Source organism: Falco cherrug, chromosome 6 (genome assembly GCF_023634085.1).
Source record: "Falco cherrug isolate bFalChe1 chromosome 6, bFalChe1.pri, whole genome shotgun sequence".
Lineage (NCBI taxonomy): Eukaryota > Metazoa > Chordata > Aves > Falconiformes > Falconidae > Falco > Falco cherrug.
The window spans coordinates 34,798,237-34,822,831 of record NC_073702.1 but is presented as its reverse complement, the minus strand read 5'-3'; the positions used below and the strand labels follow the sequence as shown (position 1 = coordinate 34,822,831).

At 40.1% G+C, this 24,595-nt stretch overlaps 1 protein-coding gene across 4 annotated transcripts in view; it reads left to right on the top strand.

The window, feature by feature from the left end:
* Positions 1-20,640, top strand: part of LDAH (lipid droplet associated hydrolase) — a 124,634-nt gene extending 103,994 nt beyond the window's left edge. For 3 of the 4 annotated variants that reach the window (XM_055713710.1, XM_055713709.1, XM_055713712.1), the window contains 2 exons: positions 3,633-3,715; positions 17,398-20,640. In XM_055713710.1, the coding sequence (XP_055569685.1) occupies positions 3,633-3,715; positions 17,398-17,589 (275 nt within the window). In that variant the 3' untranslated portion in view covers positions 17,590-20,640. The other variant, XM_055713713.1, reaches the window with a different exon arrangement.
* Positions 20,641-24,595: the final 3,955 nt, after the last annotated feature.

Below are 24,595 nucleotides of genomic sequence, written 5' to 3'. Positions count from 1 at the left end.
AATCGGTAGTGGTTAGACAGTATTTTCTAATCCCCAAGCCACAGGACAGGGTGACTCCTAAGTAGCAGAATTGTTATCAACTCAGCAATTCTGTATTTAAAGTTCTTTAAAACTCTTAAATGTATCTTCTAACCTTGATATATTCTATGTTCTCCACTGTTGCTATTTGTTGATACCTCACTACTCAAAGAGAAATTATTGCCAGAAAAACAATATAGAGAGCAGAAGCCCCCTGAATGTATTGCACAAGAAAGTTGAATGCAAAAAAAAAAGAATGCAAAGTAATTTAGCTTCCAAACAGTGTCATTATCCTCTTTAGCTGCTCCCATAGCCTGTACAAATTCTGTTGTAGCCCTCTTGTTTCTGATAAACCTGAGGAATATTTTATTGTTTATTTTTAAATCTTTCAGTGTTTGTTCTTGGAAACCTACTTTTGCTCTTTGCAATTTCCTCTTACTTAACGCTTGCTGAAGTTTAAGTTCCTGTTTATTGGTTTCCCTAGGATCATGTTTCCAAAATTTGAAGGATTTCTGTTTGGTTGAAATAGACGCTTGAACCTTGCCATTCATCCGGTTTAGCTTAATCCTGCCTTCCTGGTTCCCTTCCTTGCACAGTACACAAGCCTTCAGAGACGGTTCCTTTTCAAGTACTGTCATCATTGCCTTTGCTGTCTTACAGTTTTACTTTTAGGGTATTTATGATTAATCTAAGTTTACTAAATGTGTGAATTCCATTTCTTTTTTTTACTGCAAAAAACACACAGAAATATGAGCAAAACCCACCAAAAACAAGAAGTAGGACAGAGAAACCTGTAAGATGGAGAAGGGGAGCAGGGGAGTACTTACTGTTCCCACTTTTGCTGTATGACTGAGCTGGAGGGGCAGAACTGCCTTCAGAATCCTAGTAACGTTGAATTGAACCGGTATGTGTCAGGTTCTGCACTGATGGCCACCAGTATTTTCATCCCTGCCTACCATCCACTGCTGATGCTGCAAAGTAATGGTAAAAGTTCTGACTGTGGGTAGGCTAGCCACTGTTTCCTACTAACAAGACTCTTATTCTGGACTGGAAAACAGAAGGCCTGGCATACTAAAATCCTCATATAATGGGTTGGGTAGAAGTCCTGTTGCCACATTGTGCCAAATCCAGGCTCTTGCACTTACTGCTTTGTGAAATCTTGTAAATCCACACTAAGCCACATCCATTACCTGAAGGACCAGTACCTAGGTTAGCAAGGTCTGCTCTCCATGTTCTGCCTTTCATTCTGACACAGAGCAGTGCTTTTGATGGACAGACAACTTGATTTATACATAGGAGTTTTGAGCATTAAGGTTGTATTTGTCACATTAGAAACAGGAATCAATCTGAAATTGATTCAATACCTATGGAATTCCTCATTGTCTTTCATGCCTGTCATTTAAAGTTTTGCTAGATAATTTTTGAAGGTGCATTCTAAGATGCGTATCCTAAAAACAAAGGTGTATAATGCATTAGCATTTGGAGCTGAATTGAGAAAAAGGCAGCCAATGTCAGGTTATCAACTTAACCATACTGTAGATGGACAGACTTTTGCCAGCTGCGCCACAGGATTAGATGACTGAGTTGCTAGACACAAAACTGTGTGGAGGCTCCTTTGCCCACTAGAATAAGACGAGATGAGCACATTTACTGGATTGTCTACATGATATCACATCAGCAACCCTTTCATCTTGTCTAGGAAAGGAAGAACTTGCACTAGCTGCGTTCAACATTTAATTAGAAAAGACAGAGCTCTGCAGGCATATAAATGAATTGCATGTTCTTTGGCTGGCTCAGAAGTAGATAATACTTTCTAGGATATTTTTTTTTTCTCACTTGAGAGTACTGGCTTTGTCTTTTAACATTTGATCTCCGGAGCCATCACTCATCGGTCCAGTGGTGTTCTGTTTCCGTAGAGCACTGCTGGAATTCAGCCAACTCCATGTTTTGGTCACCACCGAAGACCTGTGTGATTGCCATTTCCTCCCCTATCACACATTGTAAGAATGTATTACTCCTGTCTCAGAGAAGTATCAGATTCAACACTGTCATTAACTATTTGTGCACAAAACGTCATTGGTTCAGATTTACAAAATAGTCAGTGTCTTTTAATTTTCTCCTGTTTTTCAGGAGAGGGTTTAGTATTTAAGAATACTTTCGGTCATTCTAGGACCTGGTAATTGTAATCCTTTAAAGTAATTTAGCCATTCAGGGTCTTCACTGGTTTTGCAAACTGGTGAGAAAGGAGAAAAATATTGCTTTTCATTCCCACATATAGATTATGAATGTCTCTGTAATTCAACAAGCACAGAGGCTTCAGATTGTGTTGGCAGGAGAAGCTTGGCCATCTTAATAGCACAGTAAGTTGAATGGGCAGGAAAAAGGGGTAAAAGAGGTGCTGATTCTTTGCATAGTCATACCTGCACATTTCTTCAGTACAGCACTGATGTCAGAAATGGATAGCCCTTATTAAAACTGGGCAAGTCTGAACAACCTCTGCAGGACCTCTCACTATCTGCAGACATACTGCAACATTGATGGCCATGTAGCGACTCTTGATTCTGCAGTTGAATACATCAGGTTTATTCTAGTAGCAAAACTCATAATCTAACAGGTATGTGCTTGTTCAAAGCCAGGTTTTGGACTGTGCACTAAAATTTCTTGCCAAGCTTCTGCAGGTTCTGTTGTAACAGAAGCCAGGCTAGGTAGACACAGTGTCATCTTGCTGCATCAAAATGTTTAAATTTATGAATATTTTAGGCAGCCAGGCAAACTGACCCACTTTTCAGAAATGCTTAGTTCCCACTGCTGTCTGACTTACATGGGACCTGCCAGAACTCAACACCTCATAAAATTAGATTGCTTTTCATTAGGTATCCAAATGTTAGACTCAATCACTGATGCCTCTGAGACAGTACCTTGCAGACCAACTCACAATAAATTACACTGAGCCATTTTTAATACTTTGCATTCCAGAAAGGTAAGACTTAGACATTTAGTGTCCAGTCCAGCCCTGTCAGGGTAAGTACCATCAGTATTATGCAGGACTGCAGTTTTCAATGATACTTTTATTTGCCATTATTTTTATTATTTATGCTGAATATTTGGATGACTTGCATATTAAAATGACAGCAATTTAATAATCTATTGATTGGTAATGCCTTTTAATGTATGCATTGTATTTAAAAGTCCCCTCTTGCAAACACTTCATGGGTGATTTATTATGCTTACCTTTACCTTTCTAAAAGTATGTAGTGAAAGCTAGTCATCAAAGTTCCTTCTCTGCTCAGGAGAGAGAGAGTCATCACCGTGGGCTGATTCAGAAGTCTGTAAGATAGATGGATAGAGTTACATTCCAAAGGTGACCTTCCCTTTCCATTAATTATGGAATTAATTAAGGGGGGGTGTGTGACTGAATTTAGTCTATATGCCTTTTTAATGATTCATTTAGGTCAAAGAAATGCTGCCCTTTCTGTCACTGGGATTCTTTTCAGTGGGATAGTTGGGATGATAACTCCTCTAGTTGCCTTACTTTTTTGCAGGGTTGGGCATGTATTGTTTTTTCTAAAAGATTTGCTGTGTACTTATATTATTGCTTGTTTCTTTTTCTGCAGCCAACATCTTGTATATGGCGAGTCAAGAAATGATGAAGGTTGTGGAGAGAGACAGTACAACCATAAAGCAAAATTTAAAGAAGGTAACTATTTAATCCTCAGAGTTTTCATGGGAAGCCCACATACATGAGGCAATGTTATATTTGTGCAAAACCAGAATTTCAGCAGGCTTGCTTTTGCTGTTACGTGAGTGTCATGCCGTTGACTTTGGAGAAGCCATGAAAGGCATCACTGGTCATTAAAATGTCATGGAACCACATCTTTGTAGATGTAGCATTCACCACTGTCAGATGTAGTATCCCATCTGGTATTTTTTCCTTGGTGGAGGAGAAACAGTCTGTGTTTGCTGAGCCTGAGGTGTCGTTCTCAGTGAGGCCGGTAGTTACCTGGGTTCTGATCAGACAGACAGATGGTCAGCCAGGACGTGAGTGCAGGCTGATTGACCAGATCTTCTGACTTTGCTGCTGGTCCAGTCAAGCAGAACATGTACCATCTGTGCTGTGTGGTGTCAGTTAATATCATGGGATTTTGCAGGCTTGATTTTTCCGTGGTATCAAAACAATAGAGAGGAGTCAGCAAAATTATTATGACTCCACTGTTTCAGCCACTCAACTGTAGTGTAAGGGAAAGGCACAGCAAGTGTGTTCCTCGGACACTGGAGCTACCGCTGTACAAGTAAATGAAGTAGTTTTTGCGACCTTTCTCCTGCACTGAACTTTCTTGTCTGTGTGGATTTATTGTTGAAAGAGATGCTGGTACAGTTTCAGTCTGGACCAATAGCATTCACCCAGTCAGTTCCCAGGCATGGTTCAGGGGTTGGCACAGGTCCGGAACTGTTCCTGACTGGAGTTTTGATGTGGTCACTCTGTTTTGGAGGCCAAGAGAATTTAGTAGTGTGGCCATTGTCAGGCCATCCCAGATGGCTTATGAGCCAGAAAACTGTCACATTTAATAAGCTACTATTGGTGTAGCTTCTGTGAGTAGATAAACAGTACAACCATATCATTTCACTGTGTCCCCTTTCTTCTCTCTATTTTTTTGTATCATCCTTGTCTTTTTGCTGGAAGAATGATTCCAGCACTTAGCACTGGCAGAGATTTTCCTTGGAGAATGAAATTTTCTGGGACAGAGGTCCTAGATCTCTGTAAGATTACTTTGTGCCTTGTAAATAGATATGGTACAAAGTTCACTTCATGAATCAGTCTTTCTTTTTTTGGCTGAAAATGGATCTGTTTTTTACTTATCCCATTTGCCTTCTCTGCACTTTGAAGTTATGTTCAGATGTTTCAGTTCAGGTTTTTTTAAAGGAGCTGAAATAACACACAGGAACAAGAAACACTACAGGGCATAGGCATTCCTGTTTTTTCACATTTTTATTGCAGTTCATTCAAAATTCTCCTGCACTTCTGGGGGAATCTCAGTGAAGAAACTGAAGGGCTGATCTTGTAGACTGAAAATATTCTCATTTCTCACTTTCCATGGGTTGATCCAAAGCCCAATAAACTGAAGGGAAATGGTTGATCTTACTGACAGAATGACCCCTCTAAGAGTCTGTGAGCTGTAGGGTCTGCCTGTTTCCCAAGGGTGACCCCAGCACAAGTAGTGCCCTCACCAAACAGGGTCCAGTCCCACAGTACTGGAGCAGGGCAGGGTAACAGAGTCTTTCAACTGTCCCAGACAAGGGAAAACAATAAACCAGGTCCAGCATCCCTCCAGAGAATCCAGTCAGGAGCAAAAAGAGACAGGGCCAGGGACAGAACTGGAGACAAGGCAACAATGTAGGTCCAGAGTCCATCCAGGAGGCACGGCCATGACAGAAGGCAGGTTACAAGGTAGGATCCATCCAGGTGACAAGCTATGTACAACGTAGGTCCGATGTCAATCTAGGACACAGGGACAGAGGCAGGGCCAGAGACACATACTCCTACGACAGTACTTGAGAGGCAGAGACTAAAGGCGAAGGACAGAGATGTAGGCAGGGAGTATGGATCAGGGTCCCAGGCAAGGCTGATAAGGCCTGTTAGTGCCCTGAAACTGAGGGTAAGACGGCAGGTTACTGTGTTAGTCAGGGTACAGAGGAGAAGAGTACAGGAGCGGGACTTCAGGTGCTTTTTGAAATCTTAATCGCAAGCACATGTGCTTGAAGTTAAGCATAAAAGCTTTGTTGGATGAGGACAATAGTGGTGACATTCAGCTACAGCTCCAGTGACTTCAAGTGGTTTACTCAGATGCTTCACATTACAAAAATACTTGTTTCTTGTACTGAATGAAGGCCTATAGCCAACAGTAAGAGTTTGCAGGTGTCCTAGTCTGCTTCATCTGTGCTTTTGTTGACTCTGTCAATGTAAGCATGCCCTCGGCAGGCAGGAGCTTTTTTAAACCTGTGTTAACTTTCTTTTATTGATTCTTCATACTTTTGTATGTATGTCCTCATACTTTTAAAGTGGCAAACATACTCAAGAAAACAAGAAGCTAAAGCAAGTTTATAAGCAGTTGGCAAACTGAAGAAAAAGCAGGTCTAAAAATGAAGCTAAAGGCTTCTCTTTTTTCATCTTCCTAGTAATTTCTGGGAACGTAAGAATTAAGGAAAAAATTTTGAGTTGGCATTATGTTAAATTTGAAGTGTATTGACAATAAAAATGGGCTTAACTTATGAAGGTTGGAAGTTTATAAAAACAGGAACTATAGTCCAAGTTGCTATAGAACTGGCAAGCTGTCACTTCAAAAAATTTATACTGTTTAGTAGGCACTGTGATCGTATGCTAAAAGCCAATCTTAACACCTGACTTTGCCAACTGCTGTGGAATAGAAAAGTTATTTCTGGATCTTATTTGCATTCTGTGATCTGAAGAAGAAAGAAGAAGAGACACTAAATTATTCCGATCTTTCCATGCCCAGGTTTAACTGTAAATATTACTAGTTAGGGACCAGGAGAAATTTTATCTCCAGGCCCCAGATTCTTAGCCTAACAATGCTAATTGCTCAGATTTATGTTGAAAGAATGGGAGCTGGAATATTGTTTGGATAACTGAGAGGTATTTCATTTATAATCTTCTTAAGGCAGAAGTCGCGCACGTTAAATAGCAGTGTAACTGTATAAGGAGGATGGAGACCTGTCTTCTAACAAAGTAATGTATGAAAGGGCATTTAAAATATTGGTTCTAAAGCTATTCATCTGGATCAAGCAGTACATGAATGTAGACATCTTATTACAATGACACAGGCAGTTGTGATAAATCACAAAATCCAAACAAATAAGGTAGGGGATGCTGATAGAAGATTTACTCAGCTTTGACAGTTAATTATCATTAGCTGGTTGTGTCTAAGCCAGCTGAGCTACGTTCTTTCACTATAATAACACCAACTCCCTTTCCTAACAGAAACTGGAGGCAAAGATACTACTATACTAGAGGAAGTTTATTGTAATTCTTGCACAAAAGGAAGTGGATGTAATTCTGTATTCTTAAAAGATGGATCAGCACTGAGCATCATGGAGCTATTACAAATAGAATAAAAATTAAAAAAGGAAGGGGAAAATGGTTATGTTGTGCATTGACTAGCATGCCTGTGATGGACAATGATATTTCCATATAGAGGCTCTCTGCAGCACTTAACTTTTTAAGTCTGCATCATGCCACATTCATTGCTTTACTTTAAGATTTAGCTTCATTGACTTTTCCTGTCAAGTGAGCTTATAAACCCATTGTAATCAAGAAGGTACTGCATTTAAGGGTAAAACTAGGTTCCTTATAGAGGAAATTTTGTTTAAAAAAATCACCCCTCAGATTTTGTATTTGTTGAGATACATTTTGTTCGTTACTCCCTGTGTAATACACAGTAGTTCTATTTTTAATTGTAGGATCTGCTCCAAAGCCCATCTAAATCAATAGAAGAGTTTCCACAGACTTCAGGAGGTCTTGAATCAGTTTGGCAGTGAATTTTCTGTAGTCATTCATAATTTCTTAAGACCATAAATCATCTCCTTCAACAACTGAAAATCATGTTCTTTTGGTTAGTATTTTAAACCCAAAAATGTTTATACATTCCTTGAATTTAGTTTTGCCAGTGGTCTGGTGTAGCAGATACATCAATTATATAAGGAAAAAGACATGAAACATCTGAATTAGAGATACAAAAATGAAAAAAAAATCTGTTGTCTGAGAAAAATAAATTTTAATCAAATAGGAAGAAGTATAAACTCGAAGTTTATGGACACATGAACCTTTTTTCACTTAGTTTGAGGAAGTCTGTATTGTGGGTGGCTTATGGCCACCCCTATATAGATGGTTAAGTGGGGAAGAAATTCACTTTTGAAAAAATTAAATGAATGAAGTATATGTTTAACACTTCCTGCTTATTTCAATGGTGTATTTAGAATTAAAAATAATACAAGTTTATATCACACCAGTAATACCACAGAAAAGGTGTTCTCCAAGAGTATCAACTACACAGTGGTATGCAGAGTTTTAGAGTAAAAATTGCAAAAATGAAGGATTACCTTTCCACAGAAAAGTGCTAGGTTTTTCTTTTGAAAAATTGCCTTTTCTAGAGAAAATTTTTAAGACTGAGCAACCAAGAATTATTTTCATCCCTGAAGCAGCTGTTTCGATGTTGCCTGCTGTTTTTGGTTGAGTCTCTGTAGACATCCACAGGGGTTTAGTAATTATTCCCAGCGACAGGAGCATGATCTAAGATAAGTGGTTAAAAGAATACTACAAATACTTTGCCTGCCCACAGACTGAGTTGCTTGCCTACGTTTGTGAAAAAACTTCCAAACACTCTTTCTGAATAGGTGCAAAGTGCTCTCTCGAGCCAAGAACACCTCTTTTTTGGCTGGTCTCACATCCTTTTTGGCCTGCGCTCCCTGGAGTTACAGAGTTGAAGTTAGGGAAGTTGCACATGTGCTTGGCGATTTTGGTGCCTGTGTCATTTGACCACAAGAACAACCTTCTCTTTGAAGCACCCAGAATGCCTAATCAGCGATCAGCAGTTCCTCTCCTCAGTGGAAAAGGATCCCAGTGAGCATTCAAAAAGTTCAATGTACCACAATATACAAAGTGACTGAGCTCCTGTTACCATCGTTCATGCTGTGTGGTATTCTAATAAAGAAGTGATGACATGAATTCCTAGGATTTTTGCGATGGGTATGAGGTGTGTGCTACATGCAACGAGAAAAGACAGCAATATTTCCCCAGCTTTCTGAAGAATACTTAAGAAGTTACTGTCTGACCTGTACTACTCCTTTACTGCTTACTTTCCCTCCCTTTGCCACAGAGCTCATTGCACAGCAGTGAACAAAATTTATGTCATTGTGGCCAGATGCTGATCCTGCTGTTGCAAGAAAGATCTGACTGATTCACCTTAGATAAAGTCTCACTGAATGTAGAATCAGGCTTATATTCAGAAGGAAATACTGTTTGCAGTAAATATGGTTGAAAGAATCTGGCCTGGTAACAGTATTGCTTAAATAATGGTTTCAGGTCTGTTTGTTTTTATTTTGGTATTTATACACACTTGACTTCTAAACTACTCATGTTCCTGGCACATCTAAATATATACCCTCAAATCACTTTTAAGTCTTGAAAAGTAACATAGATAATATAAATAAGTTAATCACCCTGGTTTGTTGATAAACCCTGTACATCCTTTTTAAAGCACATTTTTACTTTGCATTGAATTTGACCCTTCATTATCTCTGAGAAAGTGGAAATAGAAATGGCCTCTCTTGATTGCTTGGATCTATATGCAGAGGAGCCAGCAGCATTGCTAACAAACGGCAACAAAGTTAAAGGGGAACCCTACCCCTTCCTCAATTTACCATATTTGCAGTTAACACTAACAAACGCATGAAAATGGGGAGCCTGCATGTGCCTGTTTGGTGGAACACCATACCTTCCACTGGGGAGAGGAATAATGCATCTTAATTGCTCTGAAAGTAAATTCTGCCCTCTCTTTCCAGGCAGAGAAGCTAGTTTTATTATTTCTGTTGGTTTAACAAAACTGACCACGTTCCTTACATTAAAACCACCACAAATACCTGAACTACCTATTACACCTTACTACAACCCCTGCAGGTTAGTATTTAAAAATAACGTTGTGTACAGCAGATTGTCAACTGCCTCTTCTCAAAACAGTCCAGCAGAAAAAGGTTGGGTTCACAGTGCCCTTGGAAAGTTGAGAAATCGCAGTTCTGGTAAAGCAAGATGAGAAGCATGTTCCAAAGACCTTGCCATCAAACACGCTGATCTCAACCACAGCAGGATCACAAGGGGAGAGAGATGGTGCCTCGGAGAACCAGATCCCACGGCATTTAGGGCTTCCTAGGGCAATGCTAGCTCTTTGAATTCATCCCAGAAACAGATTTGTAAAGCCAAAGTATAACTGAAGCAAGTCCGAAAAAAAAGTGTGTCCCAAACCAGTCTGTTCCCATGTCATTTATATTATTATTTTTGCAGGATAAGGTGGAGATGCTTTCATAATTCCAGAAAAGCTAAGTCATTTTCTATAAACCATGATTGAAATTGAAATTAATTCTGGGCTAATGCCTTTTAAACTAATTTTCATCCAAGAGTAAATGAAGCTGGTTACTGTTGAGAGATGTCACCCAGAGAGAAGCTGCTGTTTTAACTAGTGAATGCATGTGGGATTAATACTGATAAGAAGTTAATGTATGAGAGACAAAGATTTCAGCAAGGTCACTGGTACAGTCTTGCTTGCCATTGCACTTGTGCCGCTAGTTTATATCCACAGAGATCAGTCCTTCACTCTTTGCCATAAGCTGGAGTAGTGCCTGCCCATGTAATAAGATCCTAAAGTTGTTATAACATGTACCAAATTCCAGTGAGATAAAGGAAAGTCAATTAATATTTTTTAACTTTTTTGATTTGTTTTTCAGTGTTGACCTATGGCAGCTACAGAAGAGGCATAAATGAAATCTCTTTGTAATTTATACTTCTGTGAACTGTCATACATACTAAAACAAGTGCCAATGGAGTCAACTGCAGGAAATCTTTATTATTTTCTTAGAAACTCTTTAAAATGTAAACATCCTGTTGATACAAATCTCAGATTCTTCTGATGTTTACTTAGCAGCTGCCATCATTGTGCAGTGTCTGAGTACACATACCATATTACAGGGTACTAGGCTGACAGAGCCCTATTCTGACTTGTGTTTTATTTTACAGAAGCTAAGGCTGAAAATACTTCTGAGCAATGTAATGGTAAAACAGCTTACACATTGCTGTTATTTTACAACCGTTTGAAACTTAGAAATTGCACAACTATTTCAAACACAGTATTGAAATAGCCAGCCAAAGATAACCCACATCCCTTTCACTGTGCCCTCGCCATCAGATCCTGAAAGAGGAATGTATTTGTCACTCATAACAAGCAGGGTATTGCATTAGGAATCATATATAAAGTTCTTGTTGTCTCCAGTGGTAGCTGCCATTTCCTTTCTGAGTGGGGAATACCTGGATTCAATCTCAGCATTCAATATTGCAAAAGAACAAAAAATAATACTCTCGCCCTCATGGCAGAAAGCTTAAAAAATGCAAATATTGAAAAGTTTAAGCCCAGAAGAAAAAAAGAATGTTCTATTTCTTGTTTTGTAAATCTGTTTATTTTTAAGCTTGTCTCATTATTTTGGGAGCCTGACTCACCATTTTTGAATGCTTAGGTTGGCATCAGTTTTCCATTGCTGGTACAGTGGTTGTGCTGACTCAGGATCTCTTTACAGCTATGCACAGTCCACAGGAAAATACGTACTTTACAGATCCATGCAAATCATATAGCGCATGCCAGTGTTCCCAACCATTAATGAAGTTCCCATGTGCCTCTGGTTGCACATGGTTCATTAACTATACCTGTCTGCGTGCTGCAATAGCAAAACTCCTGATCTTAAAATGAGGATGAGAACATTTGGGTCTTGGAAACTTTTGCTTAAATATGTCTAAAATGAACCTGTCTTAGTATGTTAGGAAAATAGGTATCATCCTAACATCTCTATATTTTGTGTCTGTGTATGGCATAGGCAAAAAGCACAGACATTTTGTCATTCAAAGGAAGAAATTCAATGCCACAAATGACAGCCAAGTATCTGTCAGGTTTCATAGGCCTTGTACCACCATCTGGATCACTGAAAATTTCACCGTAATTGAAGTCCTGCTTTTAGATTTTATTGCATAAACCATTAATAGGGAAGCATTTTGAAAACAATTCTGAACAAACTGTTGGCAGTTTGTAATTAAGAAACATGTATCTTAAAGTTTTAGATTTACAGGCATATGCACAGAGACACACAGAATGCACACACCAACATCTGCACATGAAATAAGCGGATAAAATAGCTGCAAGCATCAAATAAGTTTCCCCACGTCTTCCTGTTATAAAATTAGTTCGTTATAATGTACCCAAACATTAGTTGCATATATGACACAAGTGTCTATCCTTCCTTGACTGTTTATTTTTTATTTCAATCCAAAGGGTTCCACAATGTCTACAAATAAGGATCAGGGCAAAATGCATTGTTTTCTTATGGTAAGAATTCTTGTCTTGGAGAAGGAAGATATTCATTCCAGTGCTGAGGTAATACAGAGGGAGCTAGTGAGTGAGGGGTGAACAGAGAGGAGGAGGAGGCAGCAGGAAAAACCAAAGGCTCTGTTTGCTTGGCCAGAGGTAGGCTTGTGGTGCTGTATGAGGTGGTGGATTTGATCTACCCAAGCCAAGACTGGCACAAGACACACAAGCTGCCTGTAGCAGCAGTGGAGACCAAACAGGATACACTAGCATATCAGTCTTAAGTTGCATGAGATCATAGGTTGGAGAAGACCCTTAAGATCATCAAGTCCAACCATTAACCTAACACTACCAAGTGTTTATGTGTGGCACCTGGATCATGCTTTATGAGTTTACTTGTAGGAATCTACAGGTGCAGTAAGCATTAGAGGTGTGGATGACCCCATTAGAGTCAATAGAACTCTATTGAAGAAGTCAAGGTGGAATTTGGCCCTTAAACACGGACATCTGATTTGATTTGGGGCACTGTGAGATACCCCCATCTGGCCTCCAGCTGTTTTGCCGGAAAGTTGTGGGTCTCCTATAAATTCTGCCTGTCATACCTGTCAGTCATGTGCAGGTGCCTCGGATATCCAGAGCATCTTAGATGGCAGTAGGTACCTACACTTAGGCAACAGAGGTCTTAGTGGAGCCTGAAGTGCAGCTTCACCCACCTTACAGTAGACACCTGCTGTTTCAACTGAATAGCCTTCTAAGCACTGATGGCTTTATTGAGTTTATCTTTCCTGACTGTGTGCTGGGAATTTGGATGCCTGGTAAACATGTAAACACTGCAGTGCAGTTACCTGTATTTAGAAGGATTTATGCTGAACTGAAACCAACCCTGACACTAGGAATGACTGATAGTTTCAGAGATATTTGAGGAGTAGGGCTGGGAACAGAGGTTCTGCTGCTAAAAAAGAACTTTTTTAGACTGCTAAAAAAGTGGAGAATCGCTTGGGGGGGAAAGCAACTAGGGTCAAAACTGAGACTCAGAATGGGATGGAGAAACCAGAAGACTAAAATCTAGACTTGGCAGAGCAAGAATGTGGGACAAGAATAAGAAGCAGAAGTAGTGGACATTGGAAATTACTAGGTAAGGAGAATAGAGCTGAAACAATGAGCCAAAGAGTGATAGAGTAGTCCTGAGACCAGAAGGAGACAAAGCAGAAGTCATACTTTGAAAGACGGGGAAAATGACTGGACAGCAAGGCCAGTAGCTGGTAAATACTCTGCCCTTTTCTGCTTGGAATGGAACCTACGTTTCCAAGAATCTTATTGTTTCTGTTCTCAACAGGTGCCTTTAGCTACATTTGCCTTAAAAACAGGAGCAGCACAATAGAAGAGAATTCGTAGAGATAAATAGCAAGTGGTGAGGCCCTGATGTTCCCAGTATAGGCATCTCAGAGGGTTATTACTTTAGCCAGCAGTTGTCTTACCCATGGACCAAATGTCCATTAGTGACTGGAGTTCACAAAGTGTGATCCTGAAGAGCATCTTTGCCTTAGTTTCAGTTGAAAGGAGTTCAAACACTCTGAGACTACTCCACAATGTGAACCAAGGCATGGTAAATCTGGACAAACACGACATTTGCTTCAAAAACACACAATAGATCCAAACTAAATCACCAGTTTCTTTACTGGACACCCCCAGTGTGACACCCAGCAGGAGGGTGTCCCATGTTTTGGCCAGTAGCTGACAGTGCTGCTTCTTTCAATTACACCATTACTTTTGAGGGACAGAGGCCTAAAGCAGTAGAATTGTAGGTGCTAACACTGTTGCCAATATATTTAGGTGTCACATGTGAAATACCTGGTTCTTGGTTTACCTCCTTGAAGTCTAACAGACTGTATACACAAGCTCTGCTAAAACCAGTTGATACGGCATTACCAAGCATTTCAAAGTTACAGAGCACCGATCCTAATTCAGACACCTTTTATGTATGCATAAAAGCATACATAATTTCTTTCATTAAAACATCGCTTTTCCTTTTTCCTCTTTCATTAACCAAAAGAGCTGTGCAATGAAGGAGACGGCAGGGTGTAGCACTCCTACCTTATTTGTGGCAGAAGCAGTGAAATGCCTGTCTAAAGAAACAGGGAACTATATGAAGTAAAAATGGATAGCTTCATGGTAGAGGCACCTCAGCTTCATATCCAAGAATGAACTTTGTGAAGTCATTAACATTTTTCATGGATGGTCACAGTTTGTCATCACTTTTCTGAGTGACCTTGAAATCTGTTTTACAGACAGATAAGACAGTGTTTCAGAGCACCGCAAATGAAGTCCAGGGTGCTATCCCTTGAGCGTAGTCAATACTGTGTAATGCTATACACACTGGAAAACCAGCTGTAGGTGTTTCAGACTACACGACATACTTTCAGATTAATGTATGTAGTTCGACATTGATTTCTGCTCTCCCTGTCTGCAAAACGGAGATAGTAATGGCCACTAAGGTGTTGCAAAACTAAATCAATAAATGCGAGCATGCAAATCCTCTAGTGGTGTGTGCCAGAGGAATGCACATAAGAAAATAAATTCTGTCTGTAAACCATGAAATACGTAGTAAATAAATCTCCAGACCACACACAGAATTTTAAACGAAAAATACTATCATCAAATAGCAGCTAATCAGCTGAACATCATCCTGTCGGTGGATTGAATGAGTCAACGATCCTTTGGATCATGCAGTGAAAGATGAAACTGCAATGCAAATATACCGGAGGCAAGCTAAGAATGCACATAAATCTTTTATTTAGGCATTTCCAAATCTGTGAGTTCTCAAGTTTACAACCTTACCTGGAGAACAGCCCATTTTGCAGCTCATGCAGACTAAGCCAAGTATTTTATCCACCTTTGTAAGTGTAAATGACTTTTCATCTTTTTCTAAATGACCATGTGATGAGACTCTATGACTAGCCTATGAAAATGTCATGGACTACTCCATTAAACTGGAGTTGTTCCATTTCTTTTCTTCTCAGTTTCATGGTCTTTATTTTTGTATTTGTTGGTAACGGAGCCCAGAGTTAAACATAATTTGGTCAGATGTTTGGCTTTCAGAAAGCCTTAATGCAGCTGGCCATTTTATGTTGGCTTTTTTGAAGAATTTTTGAAGAATTGTGACATCCTGTGATTTATGAATCGAGGGCGAGATCAAAAGAAATGTTCTGCTAAAGCAAACGACATACCTTGTTTCCAGCAATTAGTGAGTGACAAAGGAAACCAATAAAGTTTGTTAACATGGGATGCTTTATGTTCTATGTTTTACATATACATAGAAGTATAACTTGGGTTGGTGTCTGTGCAACTGAGATGTATTTTGAATGCAGCCAGTAATAATGTCCAAGATTTTTGTATGCTTCAACAAGGGAAAAGTGAGTTAGACAAAAACTTGTAACATTTTGTGAAATGCAGTCTGGGCTCTTCGCCCACCTCTGCCCCAGTGGGTGCATTTCTTTATGTTCCACATGGCTACAAAAATGATGGAATTGAAGATTTTTGTGATGAAAGGAAAACTTCTTGTCCCCTAATTTATGTTAGCATTGCTCAATTATTCACTGAAGTACAGAAATGAAATACGAAACAAATGAGAGTAATGGAATTGGACCAAGCTATGTGTGTGATATGTTGAGCAGTCAACATCCTTCTGGTACCTGCATTCAGATATTTCAGTATAAAGAATCCTTGTCATTAATCTTGTTCCTGTGTAGTTTTAAATCCATAGGTTTTTACTCTCTCCCAGACAACCACTCTCTCTTCAAATACTTTATAAAAATTGAAAAACATAGTTACAGCATGCAAAGTTGAGATGAAAACAGGGGGAAATGATGACTTGGGAAAGAGTGACATTCAGTGTTTCTAACAGAAAGAAAAAACACTTCATTGAATGTGGTATTTGCCTGGAATTTATGACTTTTGTGTTTAGGTGGTCCCTGTAGCACCTGCTTCATGTATGTCATTGAACAAGGCTATTAGGGCAAGATCAAAACAAAATGGACTTTGATAGAAATTTAGTTCCACATTACAACACAAAAGAAAATTGCTCATTGATTTCCAGGAGGTGCCTATGCTTTATATGGGCAGCACTTCACAAAGAGAGAATAAAGTTGGGGTTGTTCAGCCTGGAGAAGACTCTAGGGAGACCTTACTGCAGCCTTTCAGTACTTAAAGGAGACTTAGAAGAAAGATGGGGACAAACTTTCTAACAGGGCCTGCAGCAGTAGGACAAGGGGAAATGGTTTTAAACTAAAAGAGGGTAGATTCAAACTAGATATAAGGAAGACATTTTTTATGATGAGGGTGGTGAAACACTGGCACAGGTTGCCCAAAGAAGCTGTGGATGCCCCATCCCTGGAAACACTCAGCGTCAGGTTGGACGGGGCTCTGAGCAACCTGATCTAGTTGAAGATGTCCCTGCTCATTGCAGGGGGTTGGACTAGATGACCTTTCAAGGTCCTTTCCAACCCAAAGTATTCTATGTTTCTGTGTTTCTAAGATTCTATGAATATAAAACTCTCCAAGCAAAAAAAGTTTTGCTTCTCAGAATGACCATAATTGCTGTTATTCTAACATGGGCAAGTGAATCTAACACCGACGTTAAGAAAAATAGATCCTACTCCACCTAAGGCCCCAACCAGGCAGGTGGTTTGAGATCATACCTAACAGATGCCAGTAAGACTAAGCTACTCGCAAATGTGGAGTAACCTCCTACTTTCTTTTAGTTTATGTCCAGAAGCAAGCCATAATGGTTAGCCCCTTCAACTGAGACATAGCATCAAGTTTACTGGTAATTTTGCTATTTGATTAAATAGCTAGAAAGCTAACACAGAAAACAGCTAATAGGTAGGGAAAACACAGCAGCTTGCTTGTTAGGGGTGGACTCCATGGACAGCGAAAAGTTTTGATCCATAATCAATTTTTTAAGACAGCCAAAATTCCATCAGCAGATCTCTTGTTTTCAGAGTTAAGCCTGTATTGTGTTTCACAGTTTTACAGATGAAGAAAATGAGTCAAAGAGCAATTAATTGGCTTCATCGTAATTGCAGGCTTGGAAACAACCAAGAACTACCAGTTTGCTATTCCGCGTTGTATATCTTGAGTCATGGAGCATCACTTATTTCCAAATAATTCAGTGCTCTTTGTTTGGATATTGGTTGCTTCATCAGTAACTTTTCAAATTAATGATTTGATGATATGCTTTGATTTCTAGCTGATCTTCTACTATGGAACTGGAGACAGCTGGTGTCCACAGCACTACTACGATGAGATCAAAATGGATTTTCCAGATGGGGACATTCGACTTTGTGAGAAAGGGCTCCGCCATGCCTTTGTGCTGGATGCCAGCAAGGAGATGGCTGCCATGATTACAGACTGGTTACAGGATGATCTGACCAAATTATAAACATAGATTCAGTGATCAACAAGAAAACTATGTAATTATTTTGTGAACATGTAATTTTTTGTGAGAGAGTCTGTCCTATTTTTTTCTGTTTATTATAGATTATGGCTTGTTTTCTATTGACATGTTTTAGAGAAAGCTGAAGAGAGACTGGCTGGTCCAAAGTATAGTTTTATTGATTCAGTGGTGATGTACCTTCATCCTGCATCTTGAGGACTCTGCAGGACTTGGCAGAGGGTGGAATATTTATTGTCTGCTAGCACTCTAGACAACACTGGTACTAGATTCACTGGCTACAAGTGTACCTGAGTTACTGTCACCTCACTCATCTGCTGGGAAACTGCCAGGGATGTGTTTAGGGCATCCCAGCTGGCTTGCCTTGGAAAGAAATACCAGGCTACTCTGTACGGATAAAAATCTCCCTGGGGACGGATCCTGACAATGGATCCTGGTATGTTGTGAAAGACCTGACCCTCTCCATATGTCTCATCCGTCCATGTAACCCTGGTGCGTGACAGCCAGAACAGCCCAAGGCTCCAGGACAACCCTAACAGTGTATCCTCCAGGCCAGAGGGGGTTGGTGATCAATCAAAGGTCAGGCTGAGTTCAGGATGAGTGCAAGAGAGGTGTGTAGATGAGGTGTGCAGTCTCTCCAAAGTCTCAGAAGAGGTTTAGGGTGCTGCCTGGACTCCACAGGGTATTAAAAATACCCATAAGGTAACTGTGGCCACTCAGTGAACACATACAGAGCTCTTGTCTGGAATATTGCCAACTGTTTTATATTTTGATTAACTGTAGAGAAAGTAAAGGACACTCGTCAAAAGTGCCAGTATTAAAAGGTTAAAATAGATTTCAGAATCCATATATAACTACTTATAGGCGGCCTAGCTCTCCTAATGAAGTCCATGAGAACAGTACTTGCTCAGCAACTTTGAGGAATTAAACCAGTTTTGATGCATGCCTAAATTGCAGTTCTTTGCCCTAAGGACTGAAGTATAAGTTTTTCTGCCAAGCCACAAATTAGATAAGCCCACAATGAGAAGATGACTGTTGCTCTCCTGTGATTGCACCCATGAAATGTCATGAAATGTCACTGTTGAGAACCAGATCCTTGCTATAGCGCATTGCGGACAAGTAGACTGTTCCTCACAGTTGTTCATCCCTCTCCTTTACAGGTGGCAGAAAACTAGAATAAGACATCCTACCAGTTGTGATAACAGAAGTTACAGGCAATAGCTAGAAATGAAAAATAATGTAAGTGAAAGGAACAGAGCCAAGTGTAATCAGGAAAAGCTTTCTAGCCTTGAACCTGTGAAATAGTGTCCCTGTGGAGTTCATAGAGACATTTATAAATAAGCGAAACACTACAGAATATAGTCAGGGGAAGTCCTGCCCTTGCAAACAGATGAATTTAGGTGATGCACTGGCTATCTAACTTACATGTTTTATTAACAGTTTTAATGTGATGTAGAATGACCAATTAATTCCTGGGTTTTCTTAGACAATTACATACACACCTTCCACTTCTCTCTTAATCGCCCTTGAATCTTTCACTAATATCTAGAGCAATTTGCAGTAGAATTCACTTCCTGGATATTTTGGACTAGTTTTCAAACCTGCGGACAGACAGTGGATTTAAGTGACCTTTGCATCAGAAACTGGTTTAGCTTTTGAGACTAGCCAGTGGCTTTTCAGATTACACTGCCACATAATAAACAGATACTGATGCTTGAGGCAGAAGTGCTGCGACCGCAGTTGCAGCCGCGTGGGGAGGAGCCAGATACGTTCAAAGTGAAAGGACTGTGCCCATGCAACTGATTCTGTTTATTGGAGAGTCATGGGACTTCCCTTCTTTTTACAGGGCCATATTCAGTCATGATCAAAACGATTCTTGTTCTCACTTTAGGAACCCACAGTTGAACGAGTCTGTGTGTGTTTAAATAGCCCACAGATGTTGGCATCTTCTGTTGTTCCTGTTGGATGGCCTTACAGCAGATGCCAAATACATCTGTTGGCCTAGGTGCTCCCTGGGGCAGAGTGAGGTGGGGGCATTCACATATGTGGATATATATATGCACACGTATATATAGACATATGCACCTGTTTGTATGTTAGCAACATAAAAAATACAGTTCACTTGGTTGTTTTGGTTTACACATTGATCTGGTTGAAATAAGCATTTGTTTTTCAAAGTATGTGGAATCAGGTAATCAAGCAAGGACTCAGTCTGTAAAAAGTTCAGCTGTTGTAGTGGATCTCCTGAGGACAGAAAAGATCGTGCATTAACCAAAGATGACAAGCAACTATTAAAGTCTGGAAACTGAAGCACCTATGAGAAGCAGTTGTTTACAGTGCATTATTCGTATACTTTGTATGAGGAATTAATTTAGCAATACTTGTATTTGACTTGTGTATGCCTTTTATACAAATGTTAATCCATTACAGTAGATCCTACTGACTGCATTAAGACCTAACCTGAGATTACATCTGGTCAGTGATGACCAGATCTACTGCAGGATAATGCCTTATGATTTTCTTAAATGAATTTTCTCTAATATTATCAAAACTATATTGATTCAGTTGCTACCTTCTTCCTAGAAGCTGTTGCTGTAAGGCTAAGATGTGAAAATTTGCTGCTCTCTTCATTGCAGAAAAGCACAGGTCTAGTTGTCACAGCTGTACTTCATCAGAGAGGCAGATCTCAAACAAGGAGAATCTAGCTCCTCTGAAGCCCATGGTGTTCACCGTGACACCAGGCAAAGAGTGTCAAAAGTGCTTGTGGTCCAAATGTGCTAATTTACCACGAAAATACAGTGTGGTCTTGCCTGTTTTAGACTGTTCTAGAATTGTGGGGAAACCTATCACAAATGAATTGACTGTATGCAGTAGCACCTAATCTCTGTCATTCACATTTGTGCTTAATTCTCACCACACGAGTAATCCTGCTAGCTTCAATGACTGACTCGTGTTCAAGTGTTTTGCTAGATCTATACCTTTTATGAAAAAGTACACAAATCCAGTAACAAAAATAAAGACATTTATGGTAAAATGTAACTTGATTCTTTATTTTGATAACTTGTTTAGTCTCTAGTTCACCTTCTTCATTACTTCATGTGTACAAAATTTGCAAAAATACTTGCCAAACCCCAGATTTCACATGCAATGTAGACATCTGCCAAGTGCAGAGAAAATCAGTGGGTGGTAGGCACCTGACTCACTTAAGCATTTTTATCCATTATACCACTCCAAAATAATCAGTGTTTCCCCTTGCTCCCTCCAGCTCCATGTTTGCTGCTTTGAACGAGCTATAGAGCGTCTGGATTAGTGAGGTTTGTCCCATCAGGAAGCTTGATGAGTGTTTGCGCAGTGTTTATGGTGAAGAATTTGGAGCTGGACTCCAACCTAAACACCAGTTTCTTAACTCACAGGAGACAGATTGCATACATGAGCCACAACAGATAATCTCTTCTCTGCAGCTGAGGTCATTTACGTATTTATTTTACAGAAAATGGGTTTATACATGCATCTACTGCCTGTCCCTTTCTTTGGTCTAGCTAATTGTGAGCAAAGACTTTAAACAACATGTTCAATGTTATCATTAATAAAGTCACTCAAACTATTACTGGGTTTGGATAAACTTACTAGACCCAAGAGACTTGTTTTACTCTGTGTCACAGGTCACACTCAGACTCCCAACTACACTATGTTTCTGAGGCTCTTCACTTGGAGACAAATGTTCTCTTTCCTGGCACATTTACAAAATAAGAATCCAGAGAGCGTTTGTGAGTGACCAGGAACTATTAAAACAACATGTATTTCTGGAACAGCTGATGGGGTTTGAGTACAAGCAGCAGATACAGCAGTAACACTACAAGCCAGCTGCCAGAAGCGATCTTTGCTCTCAGTAGCATCATGCAGAAGTTATGAAACAGGCTAACATGCATGCTCAGATGGGACAAGCAGGGAGAGAATTAAAGACTGTTTTCAAGTACTGAAGCTGATAGTAAATGGACTAGGTTTTTCCATTCCATCTATTGCAGGAACATGCTTGCAGGAAAGTAATTGTGTTGTGGAAAGTAGTTTGCAGCAGCTAATAAAATGCAGAATGTTAAAATGCTGATTCAGTCTGTATCTGACTGCAGTGTGTGCCAGTCAGACACTCGAAGATTTTTTGCCAATGTATCTGAAGCAGTTCACAATGAAACAGGCAGTGGGGGATGCCCCCACTCCTCCAGTTTATGAACATCTTCAACAAACTCACCTGAAAGCCCCCAAGCTCTAAAAGACGCTGTGCTTCATGTATTAAGAGAAATCCTTACGTATGAAGATGAGGTGGCTTGGAACTGAGAAAAACAGGCTTTCCCAGTGTCAGGACTCAGCCACTCCTTTTCCCTAAGAGGCACCTTGAAAAATTTATAAGGATTCAGCTCTTCCGATCTAACTTGTTGGAAACAAGGAATAGCATTTACAGAATATAAATGTTTTGGGGTGTTAATGTCATCTGCTCTCATCATACTGCAACTCATCAGTGTTTATTAGGAAGGAACCTGTATTTTCACCTACAAAATAAAACCAAAAAAAAACCAAAACCAAAAACAACCCACCAACCAACAAAAACAAAAAACAAAACAAAAACCAAACAAAAAAACCACACCAGGTTTTGAAGCATCCAGAGCAAACTGGAATGTGTAACTCCAACTACAGCCCTAGTATAGCCTCAATAAAGTCAATAGGATTGCACATAGGCTTAGGGAGACCCAAATGATCAGTTAACTGAGACTAGGGCAACAGAGGTGACATGACACGAACAAAGAGCTTCACTACAAAAATATTACATGCAAGACAGGAGTTTCCTTTTATCCTCGTATCGCCTTCTAGTTTGCACCAAAACAGGACAGTCCAATGCAGCTGGATTCCTATGGAATTAAGCACTTTGTGATAATGAGGATTTAAGTTTTCATAGTAATGAAAACCTGCCTGCCTAATATCAGTTATTGAAAATAAGATTAAATTCTCGTACTAGAGTACTTTGGGACTGCAGCTGAGCCTCACAGCAAACATGTCCTAGTGATGTCCCCAAGCATCTTCTGAACTCGCTGCATTGTGGAGGACTGAGTGGGATGGTACATGAGAGGCTTCAGGTAAGTCTCAAGCAGATGCTAGAGCCTGGTCCAAAACCTATTTACATTAACGTAGACATTAAAAGTAGTTTCACTGGACTTTGGATTAGATGCTAAGAGGAAAACTGGTGTTAAAGCAAAGCTGAGCTGGCTCACCTGACTTGCCCCCAATTTGTAAGGCTGTACTCCCAAAACAGTTGTCTAAATTCCCTGTCTGGTCTAACTTAGATATCTGCTTGTCGGGGTACCAGATCTCCCTCTGGAGGTGCTGGCAGGCACCAACTAAGTTTTTTACTCCATAAGGGGCTCAGGCATTTGCTGTAGGGTTAATTCACTAGGTGCCCGAGTGAGACTGTGCCCTGTTTCAGTAATGGCCTGCATTTTCTTCTCACCTGCCTTTGCTGTGCCTCTGATTTCTCTCACATACAAACTGACCATGACAATGCTCAGCTTTCAGAATATGTATGAGGATTAACTTGTTTATGCTGCAAATCATAGAAGTCTGAAGTGCTGTGTTAGTACATGAACTAAAAAACTGCCTCCACTCCACCAAAGGCAAACCTACTGCTCCTGTTGATTTCAGTGAAGACACGATGGGATTCCTGTGGATAACCATTTGCTCTCCCCCTTCAATGTTTTGTTGAAAATAACAATAATATTTTCCTCTAAAACTGAACACAGAGTGGGCAGGGGGGCATGGGGGCAATGGCTATCCTGTCTCCCTCCACGCACCTAGCCAGAGAACTTGTGCCAAAAGCCCTCTCAGCCAATGTGACAGTAAAGGAGCATGTGAGGATGCAGGATACTGCCCAAAAGGTGGCTCATGCTTGGTCCATCACTCCACGTGCCACTGGGAATAGAAATCACCATGCCTTCCCCAGCTTGGCCTTGTATTTGTGGGTGTGCCTAAGATAAAGGGACAGCCTAGAAAATACCAGTCTTGTAAGAAATAATTTTTAAGTCCCTCAGGTAAACCTCTCTTTTCAGTTCTCCATGTGTTTTTTCTGAGTCTTGAAAACTGGGAGTGCTCTGCTATGACTAAAACACATGCCTGATGCACTGAAGACTTCTTCCATGCATCCAAACATGCCTTACTCCACACCTGCATGTTCACAGTACTGTATGCAGTAGGGATGTAGCGGAGGCAGTCATAACCCTATTACCTTCACTCACTGTCTCCAAGGCACTTCAGTGATGTCCACCGCAGGAGCACATGCCAAAGCAACTCACTCTCCCTGAAACTTCTGGGTTTGCCACTATGATGTCCTAGTGAAAGCAGATGAGAAAAAGGCCGTATAGCTATTTGACAGCCCATTCCTGAACATTAATCTAATGTGATGGATTAAGCTAATCTTACAGATTCCCTGCTTTCTGGGTGTCCCATAACTTTTAAAGTCCACCTACTAGAAATGCAAAAGGATGTCATTTCCCAGGGTGCTTTATTAAGCTATTAAAAAAAACAAACAAACAAACAAAAAAAAAAGAAATTTGAAAGAAGGAAGAACAAACTAATAAAAAACGATAGTCAGTTAAAAGCAATCTTTAACAAAACATTTGCTGAGGTGGTAATAGCAGCATAATCTCTCAAGTATTAGGAAATGTATCATGTGCACCAGTAATACCCAACAGGAATGAAACTACCAGACCTGATTTGAAGGAAAAAATCTCTCTACTGCATTTTTTCTAGGTATTTCTTAATTTCTCAAATTTTGAAATTCCTCATTTCCTAAGGGGATGTTTTCACCAGACCTAACCACATTGGGTTCCTCCCTCATCCCTCCAGCAGACCCTTGCCTTGGGCTCCCTCTGCGGGGACCACGGCGAGCTGGGCTCCTGCAGGGTCAGAGTCCTGTGCTCAAGCCAAACCCATCAGGCTAGCTTTGTGTCAT